The sequence below is a fragment of the Heterodontus francisci genome, chromosome 7, assembly GCF_036365525.1.
Source record: "Heterodontus francisci isolate sHetFra1 chromosome 7, sHetFra1.hap1, whole genome shotgun sequence".
NCBI lineage: Eukaryota > Metazoa > Chordata > Chondrichthyes > Heterodontiformes > Heterodontidae > Heterodontus > Heterodontus francisci.
In genome coordinates, this window is record NC_090377.1 from 48,946,048 (window position 1) to 48,964,891 (window position 18,844).

General features: G+C 42.2%; 2 protein-coding genes across 5 annotated transcripts in view; one reads left to right on the plus strand and one right to left on the minus strand.

Moving 5' to 3' along the window:
- Positions 1-318: 318 nt before the first annotated feature.
- LOC137371960 (metalloreductase STEAP3-like) overlaps positions 319-18,844 on the plus strand; it is a 55,898-nt gene continuing 37,372 nt past the window's right edge. Inside the window, exons 1-2 of one of the 4 annotated variants that reach the window (XM_068035126.1) lie at positions 320-515; positions 6,715-6,808. Coding sequence is in view for 1 of the 4 variants with exons in the window: in XM_068035125.1 (XP_067891226.1) it covers positions 804-840 (37 nt within the window). In the remaining 3 variants the exon portion in view is untranslated. Of the gene's footprint in view, positions 516-568; positions 841-6,714; positions 6,809-18,844 lie in introns of those variants that run through there. The other 3 variants (XM_068035127.1, XM_068035128.1, XM_068035125.1) reach the window with 3 other exon arrangements.
- c7h2orf76 (chromosome 7 C2orf76 homolog) overlaps positions 10,787-18,844 on the minus strand; it is an 89,771-nt gene continuing 81,713 nt past the window's right edge. Inside the window, exons 5-6 of the mRNA XM_068035135.1 lie at positions 18,002-18,137; positions 10,787-11,497 (exon numbers count right to left, since the gene is read on the minus strand). Coding sequence (XP_067891236.1) covers positions 18,036-18,137 — 102 coding nt within the window. The 3' untranslated portion in view covers positions 10,787-11,497; positions 18,002-18,035. The remainder of the gene's footprint in view (positions 11,498-18,001; positions 18,138-18,844) is intronic.

An 18,844-nucleotide genomic window follows, 5' to 3' on the forward strand; every position in this document is an offset into this window, starting at 1 on the left:
TAAAAAGCAGCCCATTGGCTTTGGCCCTCGTCACAAACTCCATTCCCTCAGTACTGATGCCATGTCCCACCCTGACCACTGTCTTGGGCTCAGATAGCCTGCTGCCCTACTTGACCCTGGGCTGAATTTCTGACCCCATAACCTCCCCATCAAAAAGGCTGCCAACGTCCACATCCGTAAAAGTGTCTTGGGATGTTTTACTATGTTAAAGGTGCTATATAAATGCAAGTTGTTGTTCATATTCCCATTTGGTTTTTGAAAAGTGCTAAAGAATGTTCAAACAACAAAAAATCGCTTTGAAAATAATTACAATTAAGGGTAATAATACTGATGAAAACCTGAAATTCTTTGAATTTGCGATAGCCGTTAAGGAGTGAAAGGAGGTTGGGTGTTGATAAGGATTGGTAGTTGTGCTTTCATCTAATCGCAGTGTTCAGCCTGGAGGGAGCAGTCTGAGGATGTGTGTGCAATAGTCACATGGCACGCCTCCATTCAACTCTAAGCACTGGCAACGTGTAAGTAATGCAAAGTTAAAGCATGTTTGTGAGTGCGCTGTGTCAATGTCATCTTGGAGTATTGCTGTAAATTGTGTTGAGTTTCTTGAGTTTTGTATGCCGTGGGGTTTACTTTCGGTTTCTGTTCGGAAGAGCCACCGTGTGTTCTGGAGAGAGGGAAGTCGTGCTTAGTTTAGGCTGGAGGAAGTGTGTTCTTGGTTAGCCGAGAGCTTTCTGGCTGATTTCACAGCAAAAATCAGCAGCAAGTCACCGAGCCTGATCTGTACTCGGGAGCTCACTGAAAGTTGAATGATACCACAGGCCTCCCCGTGGGTTATTGGAAAAGGTCTGTTTAACGTGGCTGCACTTTACAATATAACAGTTTGCTCATTTCAAACACAAGGATCGCATGAAAGCTAACACGTAGAAACTGCACGGTCCCATAACCAAAATGAGCGACCCATGTTATAGGGGGCATGTGTAATACAACAGTTCCTATGTTAGACCCGACAGTCACAAAGTATGTTATGAAATAGTTGGTCTTCTCGGACGGAACTGTAAATAGCGCCGTGTATTTTGGTAGGGCTGGAGAGAAGAATCAACAAGTACTGTGAGTGTACGCTGTCTTGAATGGCGGCCAGCGATATGAAGCGTTTATGGTGGAGTACTTGCAGTATGTTTTTTAAGCTAATAAGCAAGTACAATGCTTTGACATTCGTAATGAGATACCAGAAAGGTAATAAATCTGTGGGTAGAGTGTGTATTCCTTAGGGCACTCTGTGTGCCCTGTAATGTAGGAAGAGGAGTAGGCCATTTAGCCCCTCGACCTGTATTTGATGAGATCATGGCTGAACTGCGACCTAACTTCATATATCCGCCTTTAAAAGAAAGAAAGACTTGCATTTATATAGTGCTTTTCATGACCACCTGACATTTTAAATACTTTACAGCCAATTAAGTATTTTTTTGAAGTGTAGCCACTGGTGTAACATAGAAAACACAGCAGCCAGTATGTGCTCAGCAAACTTCCACAAACAGTAATGTGATAATGACCAGATAATCTGCTTTTCTGACGATTGAGGGATAAATATTGGTGAGGACACTGGGGATAACACCCTGCTCTTCAAAATTGTGCCATGGGACTTTTTTTATATTCACCCAAGCTGGAAGATGGGGCCTCAGTTTATCGTCTCATCCAAAAGGCACCTCCAACGGGTGGCGCAGTGGTTAGCACCGCAGCCTCACAGCTCCGGGTTCAGTTCTGGGTACTGCCTGTGCGGAGTTTGCAAGTTCTCCCTGTGACCGCGTGGGTTTCTGCCAGGTGCTCCGGTTTCCTCCCACAGCCAAAGACTTGCAGGTTGATAGGTAAATTGGCCATTGTAAATTGCCCCTAGTATAGGTAGGTGGGAGGAGAATTGAGGGAAGGTGGGGATGTGGTAAGGAATCTGGGATTAATGTAGGATTAGTATAAATGGGTGGTTGATATCGGCACAGACTCGGTGGGCCGAAGGGCCTGTTTCAGTGCTGTATCTCTCTATGACTCTATAACTCAGTACTGCACTGGAGTGTCAACCTTAATTTTTGTGCTTAAGCCCTGGAGTAGGACTTGAACCCAGAACCTTGTGACGTGGAGGCCAGAGTGTTACCAACTGAGCTATAGTTGACACACATCCCTCAATACCATTGGATTACAAAAATCTATCTATCCAATTTAAAATTGATTTAGTATCAACTGTTGTTTGCAGAAGAGAATTTCAAATTTCTGCCACACTTTGTGAAAAAGAAAAATATGTATAAAATGCACAAGTGAGTTGATCGAGTTTGGAATTTCTGGTGTTATGACCGAGGTGGGAGGAGTGCACTGTCTTTTCCAGTTCCACTTCTCCACAAGTCACAACATATATTTAAATGTTTACCCAGTTACGGATACAGTCAATCATAGATTCTCCTCTTTGTCCCAGAATAAAATACACCAAGCAGGTTTCTTTAATAAACAACAAAATTATCAGTTTATTATAAAACAAAACATAACCAGCAACGAAGCAAAGCATTAACACCAAGAGTGAAATATGAAAGTTCCCTTTTATCTTAGCCCCTCACATGCGCGCGCAAACATACACACACGCACAGGTTAACTGAAAATAGAGATTTTCTTTTTAAAGCTCTGTTACAAAAAAGAATACTTAGGCCAATTACTTGCTAATTCTGCAAGAAAAAAAGAGAAGAAATGGAAAGATGTCAGTTGTCCATTTTTGGGCTAGTGTTCCAAATTCGCATAGATTGCTGTCACTGGGATCTTTCTAGAACAGTTCTTTTCAGGCAACGTTGAAGATTAGTTTGGCAGGCTTTCCAGGAGAAATGCGACAACAGGGGTTTCTGGCGGGCTTTTCAGGAGAAATGCAGCATCAGATTCACCATTTCTTACACTTGATTCTCAGGAAGTTCTCCAGGAGATGGAAGAGGGTGAGCTGGTGGTGGCTGCTCTCATGCTGGTTTTCTCCAACTGTCTTCAAAACAGTTCACCCCGCCCTGCCCCCCCCCCCCCAAACACTCTCCAAATTGAAACCAAAAACAATATCTCTCAAGAGTCAAGCCTCCTGACCCCTATAAATCTTGACCTGTCACTTCTCTGTAAACATCTCCCCCCCCCCCCCCCCCACCTCCCACAAGTCAAAAAGCCCTTACTGGATGTTTATCTGAAGACAGGTGACTTCCCATAAATGGTGTCTTCAAACAAGACTTCTGTGTCCTTTCAATGACCCCAGTGGGAAAAAAAATCCATTGAATCCTTTTCCGTTTTCCCAAATAGAACAATGGCCATAACTCTAAAATACGAGTCCTCAAAAAAAAAAATCAGGCAGTGCTTTCCAAATTATCATAACTCACTGCATTAACGAATTTCTCCTCCTTTCTCCTTTGGTTCTTTTGCCAATTATCTTAAATCAGCGTTCTCTGGTTACCAACCCCCGTGCCAGTGGAAAATGATGCTCTTTATTTGCTATCAACCATCAAACCCGCTCATGATTTTGAACACTTTTATTAAGTCTCCCCTTAACCACCTAAATAAGCCAATGATCAGCTTTTTAAGCAGGCAGTCACTGCTGCTTGGTATGTGTTGGCTTATATCAGATCATTTGAACCCTCAAAATGCATTGTGTCTACCGAATGTTTTGAGGTCTACCAAGAAGTTAGTTTGGTCACTGACACGAGTCTTTTGACCTGCATGTGCAGAATCCAAAGGTCTTTGTTTTTACTTTGACATTTTCCGTGTCGGCAACAAGAATAAGATTCCCATTGGTACGGGACTGTGAATTGTTGCTGTGTGTATTCATGTGGAGTCTGTGGCCATCGACTAGTTTGGCTGCCAAGTCAAATGATTAAATCAACCAGTGGTTGTTTGACACAATTGTGCTTTAATGGTTGTGTGTTTGGTTTAGATTGTTTTGGGGACCTTCCAATGTTTTAGAATTTTTTATTCTATAAAATAAACAGTAATAACAGCAGCAGGAACACTTTTCCTTGCACATGTTGCTCTTCTCCACATCTGATCTTTGAGTCCACGACCAGGCTTAGATACGCAGGCAGAATCTTTAATCCTACTGCCATTCTTATCTTCTCATTTTGTTTTAGTATTTTTGTATTTTTCTCTCTTTAAATTTCCATTGGATATGTCAAGGTTCTGTGAAACATCTTCAGGTGGTTACTGAGTAGATGTGAACTCCTGTCTGAATGTCATGGGTAGGCAGGTAAAGATGATATCTGCTGAAATTCTGAATCAATGGTCACAGATGAAGCAACTATTTCACACTCTTTCCACCACAAATTCTTCTTTCCTTGAAGATGGTCTTCAGCATCATGGTTAGTACTTATATTCTCTCATATGATTGGCTGAATGATTTTTTTTTCCAGTTCAAGATCTAAACTTTAAATATTGAGTCCTCTGATATGTGATTCATTCTTTATGAATGTGAGGTGTCAGGCAAACCCCCCACCTGCCAAGACTGAGGCAGACATTATTTTGCCACATGAACATTAAAACTTAAAAGTGCAAGCCCTGACTGGAAGGACATTTGCAAAGGACTAGCAATGTTGGAAAAATGGGGACCCAATAGTTGCTTCCCCAATACACAGAAGTGGTCAGACCAGTTGTAGTTGCATGACTAACTAACTGTTGCAGAGAATTTGAACTTCCAACAAAGGATTTTGAAGAGAAGAAGGCTGTGGTCCTGGAACTGAAGCAGAACCCTCTCTGCCTGCCTCCATCTCTTTCCCACAGAACTGAATCTTGTGAAGACAAGTAAACTCAAAGAGAGAACAGTCTCCTAACTGAACAAGGTTTAAGACGAATATTGGGCCCCAACGAAACACAAGACCATACCTTCAATCAAAGACAACAGCGAGTTCAAGGAACAGTAACAAGATATTGCCTCAAACTGTTCTTTTTTCTGTCCTTATTTGCATGTGTGCATGCTAGCGTGGGTGCATCGTATATCCGTAGGCATTAACTGCATTAGAGTTTAAGCTTAAGGTTTAATAAATTTCATCTTCTTTAAACCACAGAAAGTCTGTTTGTGCTCATTTCTTGGCCTTATAATTGGATAGTTGTGAACAAGGATTCACAAAGGGGGAGCTCAAAACACGCTGTTTAAAATTAAACGCTGTTGCAATAAGACCAAGTGAAAATAGTAACAGACCCCTAAACACCTTTCGCACCTAGTCGTAACAAAGGCTACAGCATGAAAATATTCTGCTTGTTCACTCCAGAAGTTCACATTTTGCTGCATATGCTGTAATACATGACATTTTGTTCTCTGGGCTTGTAGAAGGACGTCTTTGAAGTTCATTTTGGGCAAGTCCTCACAATACATTGTATTTATGTGTGTATCCAAGTGTTTTTCAATCTTTTTATGCATTGTAGGTAAAATAGTAAGATAAATAGAGTGTGCAGGTGTTTTTGATCATTTCCTTACTAAATGGTGATGGATGTTTTATAAATAAATTATACACAGTGAAGTACATTTTTCTGTAATGTGTGAGTGTTCTTGTAAAATTAGTGCATCTGTTTGAATGGTGTTGACATAGCCCATGTGTGGCTATTCAGCAGTTTCCTTTGGATGACACTGTGTTAGTGGCAGTATACATAATATTTTAAAAGTTAGCCCAGAATGTTAAAAGGGGCTGTGATAACTGGTAGTGCACATTTCAACCATCTATCCACTAAATAAGTGTCATCACTGATCTAGAAGCATTTGCTGCTTAGCCAGGTACATCATAATAGTTTATAAAGCCAATACTTTGTTCACAAGAAACTAGTACCGTAAAATAGCACTTTCACTGGGGATGGTGTATTAACAGTATTACTTCGTGAATCATTGAAGACCTGAGTAGATTTTAATTCTTTCCAAGACTAAGCTAGGAACATGTCGTTACAGCTAGCTGTTTTATGGGCAATGAACAATTAATTACCACACCCAGAAAATAAGGGTACAGCTTGGTTTCTACTGACAATGCATCCACATTTATGAATTCCATGCAGAAAGAAGTGTATTTATCACATTGTAAAATCAGTTGTCTATCTGAGGGACAGACATCATCAAGGCACTGTAATATTTCAGGTGATATGTCTGCCTCAGCCAGCATGTTACATATCACTTTTTTTTCTGAGTGAAGTATGTGGTGCATGGTTTCTTTTGTATTATCTATACATTGGTGCTGTTTATTTTCCCTTTTAAAAGTTGGTGCTCCAACCTAGGAAAGTTTTTTTTTTAGTGCTTATACTTGCAAGAAAGATTGAATTAAGGGAGGAGGGGAAAGGGGGAAAAAAAGTTTTATATTTAAAATCTTGTATTTCTACAATCTCCAAAATCAATTCACAACATGAAGGAATGAGACTCCACATTTATAATTATTTGCTTTCTGAGCAAGAGAGCCTGATTGACAGTCCTTTAACAATGATCATGCTGTTAAAAGCGTATTCATGTTATTACTTACTAAACATGCCTGTAAGCATCCTGGAAGATGGTTGGTCAAGGAAACTTCCCTGAGGAGCTCTGCACTGATGGTCCTGTAGCGATAATGACTGACCAACTACTACAACTGACTCCAGTCACTGGAGGATTTTTCCTTTGACCCCACTGAGTTCAATTTTACTATTGCCATACTTGGTCAAATGCTGCCTTTGAGTGAGGGGATTTATTATTGCCTCCCTTCTGGTTTTCAGCTCCTGCATCCATAGGTAGAGCAAGGCTGTGATGCTGCCTGGACGCACATAACTCTGGCAGAATCTGAATTGAGGCTTGCTAAGCACGTTATTGGTAAGTAGGTATTGCACGATGGCACTATTGATGAATCCTTTCATCACATCACACATCCAATAATATGTATGGCATAATCACATGGTATATCCTGAACAGAGTTCATCTAATATAGCTTTGTAAGTCACTTTTTATAGCTCCTTTTATATGAACAATTAGACAAATATTTCAGTTTACTATTGTAAATTTGGTAATTCTGTTACTCAAGCTTGGATAAGGATTATCCTCAGATCCCTCTATTACACTACAGCATCCTCTGACTCAGCAATCTCGTTTTGGCTTTACATCCACACCTGCACCTTTTTGGTCCTCTAGATCTGGCCTTTTGTGCATTTCCCCTAATTCAGTTTGCCCCATCATTGTTAACAGAGCCTTCATCTACCTCCAACCTTGGTCTCAGATTCTCACTAAACCCTGGCACTTCTTCCCCACTCCACTTTTTTAAGAATCTTATGCAAACCTATCTCCTTGACTAAGCTTTTGATACTCTTTGATGGCTATGTGCCAGATCTCTTATCTATTCCTCTTGCCCCACACCTGGGCCTGTAAGCGTCCTGGATATTGACAACATTAAAGGCGCTATATAACTGCAGATTTTTTTTACTTTTTAAAAAAACAGTACTTTTATAACCCATTTATATTAGGACTTTGGCACAGGTACTACTGTCGTTAGCTCAAAACTGCTAGTGTGACCACTATCACTGCTGCTGTCAGAGACAATCCATTGGTGGTTTGCAGCTTCCCTCCAGATAGTACTGTCTTCACCTGTAATGTAACGGCAAGCAATGCAATTTTTCACTTTCTTTTTGAAATTTTTTCAGTAACATCTGCCATATCTGTCTCTTGACTGCACCCCACCTACAAATAATGCATAAGCACTCATTGCTAATCTTAACTTTGTGCAATATGCAACATTTTTTTTTCATGTGCATGAACTCTTCAGTAGAGATACACTTAGTTAACCTTTTTTTAGCCTGAAAGTAGTACTGTTGATATTGAATAACCCATGGATACTTGGGGATTGGGAGTCAAAAGCATTTAAAACAAAAATAGTCGGCATAGTCCAATGTACCAATGCCTTACAAAATATTAGGCTGTATATTTGTAGCCATGGTTCCTCAGATAAATGTTCTGAGTTCCCTAGATGTTCCAGAGGGAGGAATTGAGCAGATGATTTTTCTACTGCCCTGTTGCAGAAACAAAGTAAACAGGATATACTGAGGTACAACTTGTACTTTGTATTTTACAGTAAATCTCTGTTTAAAAAGTAAACCCATTTCTGGGGTGTACTTTAACTGTCACTTTCTGTAATCAACTATTGTAATTTGTGGATTTGATGGTTTCTTTTGGCTCATGGCTACAGTTATTGGAAAGACTTCAAAAAGTTTTATTTTTGGAATACTAGATCTTAGATCAGGGCAGTTAATAGCACAGTTTTCTGTTGGATATTGCTCTGTTTGCAGTGTATCTTACTAATTTGCCTGAGAGCTTTTCAGTCAAGCACAGCTCAGTTGGTTACTGAGGAAAACTTGTTTGCAGATGGCGATGGTGAGCGAATTTCCTCACTGGGTAAATGTGTTTTCTGAAGGGTTGGCTAAGGAACAGTTTTAGTAATTCATTATTAACAGTGTTAATAATTATAGGTTGTTCTCCTTCTGACTTGAGAATAATAGGACACAAAAGGGAACTTTTCTGGGGGGAATGGGGAAATAAAAATCTATAGCGAATCCCTATAGCTGGGTTATGTGTACTCTGGTGGAAGTGTTTATTTTGTAAGCTGAACTTTTCAGTTCATGGGTTGTTTGACTTCACCTTATCAGGATGCGTTTATATTGTAACTTTGGCATTGCTGAAAAGTTGTTTTTACTTTGCAACAATATTTAAAAATAGCTGGCAGGAGAGACTCTTGCACCTGGCTTGATAGCACATTAAGATTAACTCCAATGCAATGCCAGACTTGGCTTAACATAAAAAATGCCTATAGGCTCATTGGACCTCAGGAGCATGTTTTAAAATTTAGAGTCCAGTGGCTACTTCTGCCCATGATCTAGGAGCATTGAGGTTGTAATCTTTAGGCATGGAGTTCTGTACATACCTGTAACCCTGCATATGCAAACACTCTCCAGGGCAAGAGAAATTCAGTTTGAACCAGTTAGTATAAACAAGAGGGAGCCTCCTTGGATCGGAAGCCACAGTTGCTGGTGTCACTAAACCCTGAAGTCTGTCCTGTGCCACATTTCTTTTTGTTCAGGAATATGTAATTATTTTTGGACCTCCTTTAACATTGTCACAATCACATTCCAGGTTGCAAAGCCATAGGTCAGACAATTCCTCACATCTGCTCCCACTTTCCTGTCAAAAGAGTGGCAATAGCCCTGTTTACATGTGTAAACTGGAATTCCACCACATTTCTGACAAAGAAACTGAAGTAGATTTGGGAGAATTTCTGGCCACAGATGAAAGCTGTTTCAGCATAGAATAAGGCATTCATCCCAACATTCCTGTGCAAACTCCACATCAGAGCTGCCTATTCTAGTCCCATCTTTCCACTTTGTAATTTTTAATATTTTCTTCAGATAATATTTATCTAATTACTAGTTTATCTGATTAAATTTTTACAGTGCCTCTAACCTAATAAAATGTCCCAAGGTGCTTCACAAAGCGTTTATCAAGCAAAATTAGTCACTGAGCCACAAGCCGATATTGGGCAGATGGCCAAAAGCTTGATCCAAGAGATAGGTTTTAAGGAGCGTCTCAAAAGAAGAAAGAGAGGTGGTGAGGTTTAGGGAGGGATTTCCAGAGCTGACGACCTATGCAATTGAAGGCCAATGATGGAGCAGTTAAAATCTTCAAGAGGCAGATATCTTGGAGAGTTGAGAGGCTGGAGGAGATTACAAGAGGTGCGGGGGTGGATAGTCACCTCGCATAACGTACAGCCCCATTGTAAATTGAGTATTAATCATAGGTCTATGTCTTTGAATACATTGAAAGTAATCAGTTGAAATATTTCTTCGTAATTCATCCTAATTTCTCATAATTCTGAGCTAAATCCGATCTTGCACTTGCAAAGCATATGTGCACATGCTTCTTGCAGATAATGGCCAGAAACAAAACTACACCAAGTTATTCACTTTTTTTTCATTCCCTCCCTTCCTTAGCAGCTACAGTACCACATTGGCTGAAATTGGTTAACTCTGCATCGATCAAGGATTAAACCTGGGAACCTCAGTAACACACTATGCAGTGCATATACTCACAGATCCACTGGGAATGATGTGATGCAAACTGAGACATTCACCCTCACAGAACCACTCTTATGACATCTGCTACAGCTGTTGTGTGAATTATGACTGCTGTATACTATGGATGGGTATTCTTATTCTTATAAGAATTCCAACAAAAGAATGCAACAGCAGATTTGCTTGCAGCACCAGGGCTCTGAAAGCAGTGCTGGGGAATGGGCTCTGGGTACTATTTTGGCCTGCAAATCGGGGCATGCAGATCAGCCCTACAAAATGCTTACTGCTGTTGATATGCTTGTAAATTACTCCAGGGCTTTTGCTACCATTACCCAAACCAGAAATCCATCCCATTTTGTGTGTGAAAGAAGAATTTCCTGATCTAGGTATTAAATTTGTTTTCATTTTAACCACTTTGTGTCTGTGGACAGCTTGTTTTAGTAAGGTTGGCAAAACGTTGACACCCAAAACATCAAATCTCCCCTCCACAGATACTATCTGACCTGTCTTGGGTTTTTCAGTATTTTCTGCTATTGTTTCAGATTTCTAGCATCTGCAGTTTTTTTTTGATGTAACATTTAGTTTAGTTTTATGTACCTCGGTTACCTTGTCCAAACCATTTTACGATTTTGTATATCTCTAAGATGGACAATCAGATATGTTTCAAGTGAAGAAAGGAGTATGGCATGGCTGTGTACTGTTGCCAAAATTATTCAATCTACACACAAAACAAACATTCAGAATTCGCTGTATTTACAGTTGTAAAAATTGGAGGCAAGAGCATAAACTTGCGGTACGCTGACGACACACCGCTACTTGCAGAATCAGAAGAGGCCTTACAAAATATCAAGTAAAATCTAGAAGTTTAAAATATGGATTGAGTATGAACACCAAAAAGACAAAAACAATGGTAGTTAGAAGAAATACGTTAGAAAAAATCAGAGTGAAGATTGAAGTGGATGGTGTCGCACTGGTACATGTAGATAAGTTTGTCTATTTAGAACAAATGATAACAGAAGATGGTAGATGCGATGCTGAAGTCAGAAGAAGGATACAGAAAGCCAGAAATAATTTTGTGAAGATGAAGGATGTGTTAACAAGGAAAGAACTCGTAAGGTGCTACTTCCTACCACTTTCCTGTATACCTCAGAAACCTGGACAATATGTAGAGATCTCTGGAAGAAAATAGAGGCCATTTGAAATGTTGCTAAGACATGTACTTAAAGTTCCTTTTACAGACCATAAGACAAATGAAGAGGTGCTTGAAATTGCAGGAACAACAAACTCTAAAAATTGAGTTCCAGAAAAGAAAATGTCAGTATTCTGGCCATTTCATCAGAGCTGAAAAGCGACAGAGGTTTCTTCTGGAGGCCAAAATGGAAGGCAGTAGAACGAATGGTCGACCTAAGCATGCTTGGATGATGGACGTCACAGAGCGGTTGCAGGCGAGCTGTAGTGGACGTGTGAGAATGGCGCAAGTTAGACGAGCGTGACGTACCATGATGACAGATCTCCTGATAGGAGTAGCTATAAGCAGCAGTATATCTCTAATAAAATTCCCCTCTTGACTATCTCATTTTAGGACTAAAAAGTTCGAGAGGCAGATTTTAATATTCACCGCTGAACAGTTAAGGCTGTTGTACGGCCTTCCATTGTACACCCGCCCAGTTTTCCTTTCCATTTCCTTCTGAGACGTAATGCCTAGTTTCTCTTCCAAGTTTCTTTCGTCTTTCCTCAATGTTAAGGATCAGTCTTGGGGGTTTTCCTTTGTACTGCCTCCAGGACTTCAATGTCTCCCTGTGTCTCTGTGACCAGAACTAGACACAGCACTCAAGCTGTAATCTGACCACAGCCATATATGCAACCATCAACGTTTCATGCTGGCAGCATTTCCCAAGTTACATTTGTTTGTCCACATTTGCTGATGATATTGGTGTTTCTGGTTGGCTCCCTAAGTTAACCAGAATGCTCTACAATTTACTTGTGGGCGGGCACAATGTTGTACCACTTGCACGCAGGCTGAACATTTTTGGACCAAGATTAAACATTTTGTGTTTATGCACGGAGATTTTGTGTATGCTCACTCAAGATTACCTGACAAATGATGACAGACTGATGAGGGAGTTAAAATTCTTTCTACTGTTCAATGTTATTTTTTTTAAATCTCTTCTGCCTCTGCAATTCTCAGATGGAAATCTGGTCCCTTTTTCCTAAAGAGGGGTCACATTAAATTTAGTTTTTTCTAAAGTTAAAATAAAATTAACAAGTTATTAAAATCTGTAAGCCTTGCAGAGTAAATTATTTTGGTTTTCACAAAATACTTTCTAAAGTGAAACAAAATGTGTCGATCAGAATTTCCTGGAGGAGTGTTCCCCTCGATCTGTCTGAGGCAGTAAACTTTGCATCCCACTGTTCACATCCTCCTTCACAGAATTCTAGATGCACCACTATATTTAAAAAAAAAATGTACATTTGTGTTTTTCTTTTCTGCGATACATTGGATATACTTACAACCTAAATTGAAACAAGCTCATGTCTCACTGCATTCTAAATATGCTTCACAGAGAGGGCTTTTAGGTTTTTGTTTAACAGAGAAAGGGAGTGAATTATGAAATGTTTAAGTGGTGACAATCTTGGAATCCCATGTAAGAAAATAGAATTTAACAACTTCAGTTATTGTAAAGTAGTGGCCTTGATCCCTGGTCTATATTCAGTGGCGCTTTTGATTTTTTTTCTTCAGTTTGAACTCCGTTTTTTTTTAACTTTTTAAGTTACCATTTATGCAGAGCCCCTGAGACAGCTTAAAAAAAGACTTTCATTTATATAGCGCCTTTCACGACTTCAGGATGTCGTAACATTTTACAGCCAATTAAGTACTTTTGAAGTGTGGCCTCTGTTGCAATGTGGGAAATATGACTTCCTCCGACTTGTATTCTCCTGTTTAGCCATATACTTCTGCATTCTATTTGTTTTGTTGATTACTGCTCTGATGTAGATGAGCATCTAGTTTCATAAACTGTAGGGGCTGAATTTTCAGGCCCACCCTGATGGTGGGAAAGGAGGCGGGGCGCTGGCCCCAAAAATACTGGCATCATCCAGCATGTCAGTTTTGAGTAATATTTCTGGTGCCGGCAGTGTTCACAAGGGGGAGAACAGTGATCCAGTCCGCCTCCAGTTTAAAGCCAATTAAAAGTACTGTCATGGTAGGCCCCCACCCACCAAGAATGAGGCACATTAATTTTGTCATGAACATTGATTTTCATTGATTTTAAACTGTTACTGGAGTGAAGAAAGGACTTGTTAAACAGATCAGCTGTGGCTGGAAAAGACATTTGCATATTAATAGACAGTGTTTGGAAGGATGAGGCAGCCATTCCCTGACTCATTCAACCCACAATGGACTTTTGATCAGCAGACGTTGAAGGTGGGGGAGCTCGCATTCCAGGTTGACTGTTAAGATGGCCGATACACAAATTGACATGGTCAAACCAGTTGGTCACATGACTAACCTGCTAGGCAACCTGAGTTTTTGAATTTGTACGAACAGTTTGGGCAGAAAAGTCTCTTTTCTCCTGGACTAAAAAGATCTCTGCCTGTCTTAAGTTTAGGCAAGCATCAAGATCGGCGCAGGCTTAGAGGGCCGAATGGCCTGTTCCTGTGCTGTACTGTTCTTTGTTCGCTCCCATCTTTTTCTCACAAGCCTCTGAATCAACTGAAGACACATGAACCCCAGGAGAGAAGAGTGTCCTACAGCGAACACGGTTTAAGAAGAATACTGGGCACCAACGAAAAGCAAGATCTACCTACAATCAAGAACTCTACAGTGAGCTCGAAGAACCATAACAACGCTTCAGATATTGCCTCAAACCTTACCACTTTTTTTCTTCTCTTTTCTGTCTCTATTTGCATGTGTGTATCTTTTCTGTCTCTATTTGCATGCTAGCTTGGGGAGCGGCGTGTATCCATAGGCGTTAACCGAATTAAAGTTTAAGTGTAATAAATTTCAACTTTTCTTTTTAAATCTAAGCCTGTTTGTGCTGGTTTATCTGCCTTATAATTGGAAAGCGGTGAACAAGGATTCACCAAGGGGAGCTAAAAACACTGTGTTTAAAATGAAACCCTGTTACAGTAAGACCAGGTGAAGGCTGAAAGAGAACTTTGGACCTCTTTCTCACCTGGTCATAACGATCTTGTTAGAGGTGAAGGTTAGAATTTTGAAGTGGGTATACAGGTTACACTGGTGGCTGTTACTGCTCAGCTGACGAGAAGCAGGTATAGAGTAGGGAGCCAGTCATGGCTGCCCCAGGGATTGCCTCGTCCCATAAGAGGGTCAACAAGGCTAAGGGGGACTCGGCACTTGGTAAGGAGGTGCCCTTGCGCATGTGACAGAGAGAGTGGGTACTCAACACTGAGGTATTGAATGGGGTTGTCACCCCCTTGGCATTGTGGAGGCAGAAGAGTGAGGGCAAGGCTGCCAATCACCATAGGGCAGCCACCCTTTCAAAAGGAAGGCTTCAGCTGGCAATGGGGGCATGACTGAGATTATGTGCCCAGTGGCAATGAGGGGCAACACTCCCCGCAGGGAAGGCAGAACCCCAAATAGCAGAAGGGCACAGGAGAGGAAAGAGACACAGGAAGGACACGGAGCCAATACCCTCAACACAGGATCTATCACTGAAGGTAGAGCTCAAATCTCCACAGTACTGGTTGCCATACCATGCCAGTAACTGCCAAAGTCTCAGTGGCCTTGAACTTCTTCGCCTCTGGCTCTTTCCAATTATCAGCTGTGGACCTTCATGGCATCTTGAAAACGGCTGCACACCATTGCAACTCTCAGGTCACTGATGCCCCCTTTGCCACAGCTGGACAGTACATTCATATCATGATAGATGCGGTCTCACAAGGATAGAGGGCAGTGGATTTCAGCACCATCGCTGGATTTCCACAAGGTGCAGGGCATCATCGATTTGGGTGGTCACATGGTGCAATCTGATTCATCAACAGGAAGGGCTTTCACTCCCTTTTAATTTTCAGCTAGTCTGCGACCACAACAAGAGCGTCTGCCATGTGTGTGCCCGCCCGCCTTCCTGGCAGCTACCATGACTCCTTCATCCTCCAGCAGTCCGTGCTGCCTCAAATCTTCACTCCAACCCCCAAATATGTGGATGGATCTTCGAGGACAATTGAAATCCCTTGAAGACATGGCTACTTATCCCCTTACAGGAGCCCCAGACAAAGGTGCAAAAGTGATTACAACCAGAGCCATCTTCTCACTAAGACCACCATTAAGCAGGCCATCCGGCATCTTAAGATGTGATTCATGTGCCTGGGCCAGTTGGCGCCCTGCAGTGCACTCCTGCAAAGGTCTCTGTCATTGTGGCGGTCGGCTGCATTCTCTAAAATAAGGTCTGGACCTTGAGGATGGTAAGGCCCTGGATGGAGACAGCTCATTTGGGAAAGAGCAGGAGCAGGAAGTGAGAGAGGAAGCGGAGGCAGAGAGTGATGACGTTGCACAGAGGTGATCGGCATAGCTCGGCGCAAAGGACTTGTGAGGATGCCATAAATGTCGGGCATCTCCTGATTCAGGAATATTTCCACTTGAGCCCCTCTGATCCAGGTTGAGGGGCATGGCATGGAAAGGAATCTGAGGTACCTGTGCTCACATTTCCATTGAGGACGCAGCCTGGAACATGTAAACTCTTATCGCCAATGAAGCAAGCACATCCGTCCATAGGCTTTACCCTCACCATGGAGGATTCTGTTATCTCTTTCACCACCTCATACCTCTTTTCCCGTCCCAGCAGCAATAAAATGAGTCCCAGGTGTTTGCCTTAAAGTGTCATAATTTATACAATTCTAAGAGACGAAAATAGTAGAGACAACAAGAACACACCACGCCCCAGTGACCCACTTGATACTCCACGCAACCTGGTGGCCTCTGCACTCTGCCAATCCTACACTCTGCTCCCATTGTGGCCTAAGAGAAGGTGCAGGCAGCCTGCTCACTTGTCTTGGCTTGCAGCTCAGATGCACATGGTGGTTGCCCTCGTCGTGGAGCTGCCTGTGGGGGCATCATTTATAGGGGCAGCCTGCGACAGTTGGCCCAGCTGTACAGATGGTCCCTCAGTCAGAGGGACCGAGGAAGCTGAGGATGATTAGGGTGGCACCCTCATCCTCCGTCTTTGCCAGGCGCTCCAGTTGCCTGGCAGAGGACACCAGCTAGCATTCCCTCCAAAGATTTCTGCGCCACTGAGCCATCCACTCTAGCCAGCGTCTCGTGGATCCCATGGACGAAGGTGCGCAGTTCCTGAATGTACTGAGTGATGCCACATATGGCTGTCCGAGAGGTTGGCCACACTGTCTATGGAGGAACATGTACACTTTTAGCCCTGAGCAATTGCAGCACACGTAGCTGGATGGACTTCTCCATCCTGTGTCTCCGGTAACTCTGACACGTGGGAGCACATCTCCTGCTGCTGTTCAAGCTAGCGCCTCCTTTCCTGTGACTTCTGAGGCACTGCATCTGTGTCTAACTGAGAAGGCTGTGTCTGTCCTCCCTCCTCCGAAGGGAACTGCCATAGCTGGTTCTGCCTCTGGCACCTCCTCCACACAATTACCATTATCACTCTCTCTGCCACCATATGTACACATGCGTGAGGACCTATTGAGGTGGGAGTACCTGCTCTGGTGGACGGAGCGCTTGTAATGTATGACAGTGCTGCTCTGGGCCTACAGAGGGAGAGGGTGCCGTGGGTTCCTGTATATATGCGATAATGAGAGCTAGCCTAGGAGAGTAGAAATCTCTGCAGGCTGAGGCTACTCAGTGTTACTCAGTGTGTGACATGCTATCGGGTGGGGTGGAATGGACTGCACCCCCTTAATGATCACTTTGCCTTCTTTAATCACCTGGTCACCCCAAAAGCTCCCGTTTCGCCAGGCCTGACTGCCTCCTCTTCCACTATCCTGCCTATCTCCATTGCCGTCTGCTCCATCAAGGTAATTTGGTAGAAGAATGGCACCCTTCCTCTGATCTGGACCCTCTCCCTCGCATTGTGCAGGTGTTTCACTTGCAAGGACAAAAGAGAGTGAGATAAGGCACTGTTCTCTGTATCCAGTGTCCATCTGCTCCTATACATTAGGAGCTGCATGTCTCCGTGGTGACATGTCCGCAGCAGCTGTTTGGTTGTGAGCCATTTTGAGGGGTCAGTAAGTGGCCTGGGCAAAGACCCCTCCCATGCTTGGGAGCAGCATGCACCGAGGCTCCTCAGATGTTGTGGCTGCTGGAGGGTGCAAGCCTTCTGGAGTGTTTGCTTCTGGCAAGGTAATGCAACCCCTATGAGGTCATTGAGCCTTTTACGGCATTCGATCCAGGTTCATTGCTGCTGTTGCTATCAGCGGCAGAAGTGAAATGCAATCTGGAGCCGGGCCTCTTTGGTTTCAGCTGCTGGCCTTTTGTCACCCTCTGGGAAGAGCACCTCCTTCCACTCCCTCACAGCCTCCAACATTAGATCCAGGTCACCATAGATGAAACAAGGGGCAGCCCTGCCCGGGGTACCTGGCCTCTGAATCTCCTGACTCATTTTGCTTCCCTCTAGCCTAAACCGTACATCTCTCCCTTAGGACAACCGGCAGCTGCAGTGATGACTGCCCTGGGGAGTCTAAATCAATCCCCCACTCATCTGACCCACCTCCAATCCTGTCCCCATTGGATCTAATTGGACAGAAACCCATCTCCATATCAATTAAGGGTTCACCTTAATCAGCACGTTAATCAGTTTCCCACCGGAGGCGGGTTCCTGACCTGAAAGAAAAAACCCGACTTCTCAAATTCAACCCTAGATTTCTTTCAATTTCACTCTCTTGGTCATTTTAACACCATATGTCCCCTATTTTTCCTAACTGCAGTACTTTACGCTTCTATGTATGAAATTACATTTGCCATTGTTACACCTACTTATTTTTTTTTTCTTTTCGCAGTTAGTGAGCTGTTATCTCTGGTTTAGTTGTTCCTGTTTGGTATCAGCTGCAAACTTGGTCAATTGTCTTTGAGCTTCCAAATCTAAGTTGTCCGAAACCGTAGGGGCTCGCTCCTTTTGAGTTGGGGGAAAAAAAACACCAAAAATATCAAAGTTAACACAACTTTTGATACTTAAGTATCCATAAAACTATATTGATCACCGTATAATGTGACTATAGATTGATCATTGATTATAGTAGAAATTAAACTAGGTAAAATAACAATAACGAGAAATGTCTTGAGTTTTTTGAACTGCTGTATGATTGAAGTAAATTATATCCTTTGGGTGCTTATGATAGAAAATATCAAGTGCTTTTGCAAAAGGATTTGGTTATTTCTGAACAACTTTTAATGCTGTGGATAAAGTACATTGTGTAAAACCAATGAATCTATTTAAATCAATTTAAGAAAAACTGTAAACCTCAAATTCCTGCACAATAACTTTAACAACTGACTTGAGCTGTGTCTTCATCTCCAGCTAAAATGAAAATTACATGCTTCACAAAATGTTTTTTTTCTGAACAAAATCTTTTACTTTTAATATCATATTACACATTGGTCTTTTTCTTAAAAGTAGTTCAAACGTTTATATAATGCCTTTCGTGACCTCAGGATGTCCCAAAGCGGTTTACAGCCAGTAAAGTACTTCTGAAGTGCAGTCACTGTTGTAATGTAGAAAATGTGGCAGGTAATTTGCGCACAGCAAAGCCCCACAAGCAGCAGTGAGGTAATGGCTTGATAATCTGTTCATTGATGGTTGAGAGATAAATATTGGCTAGC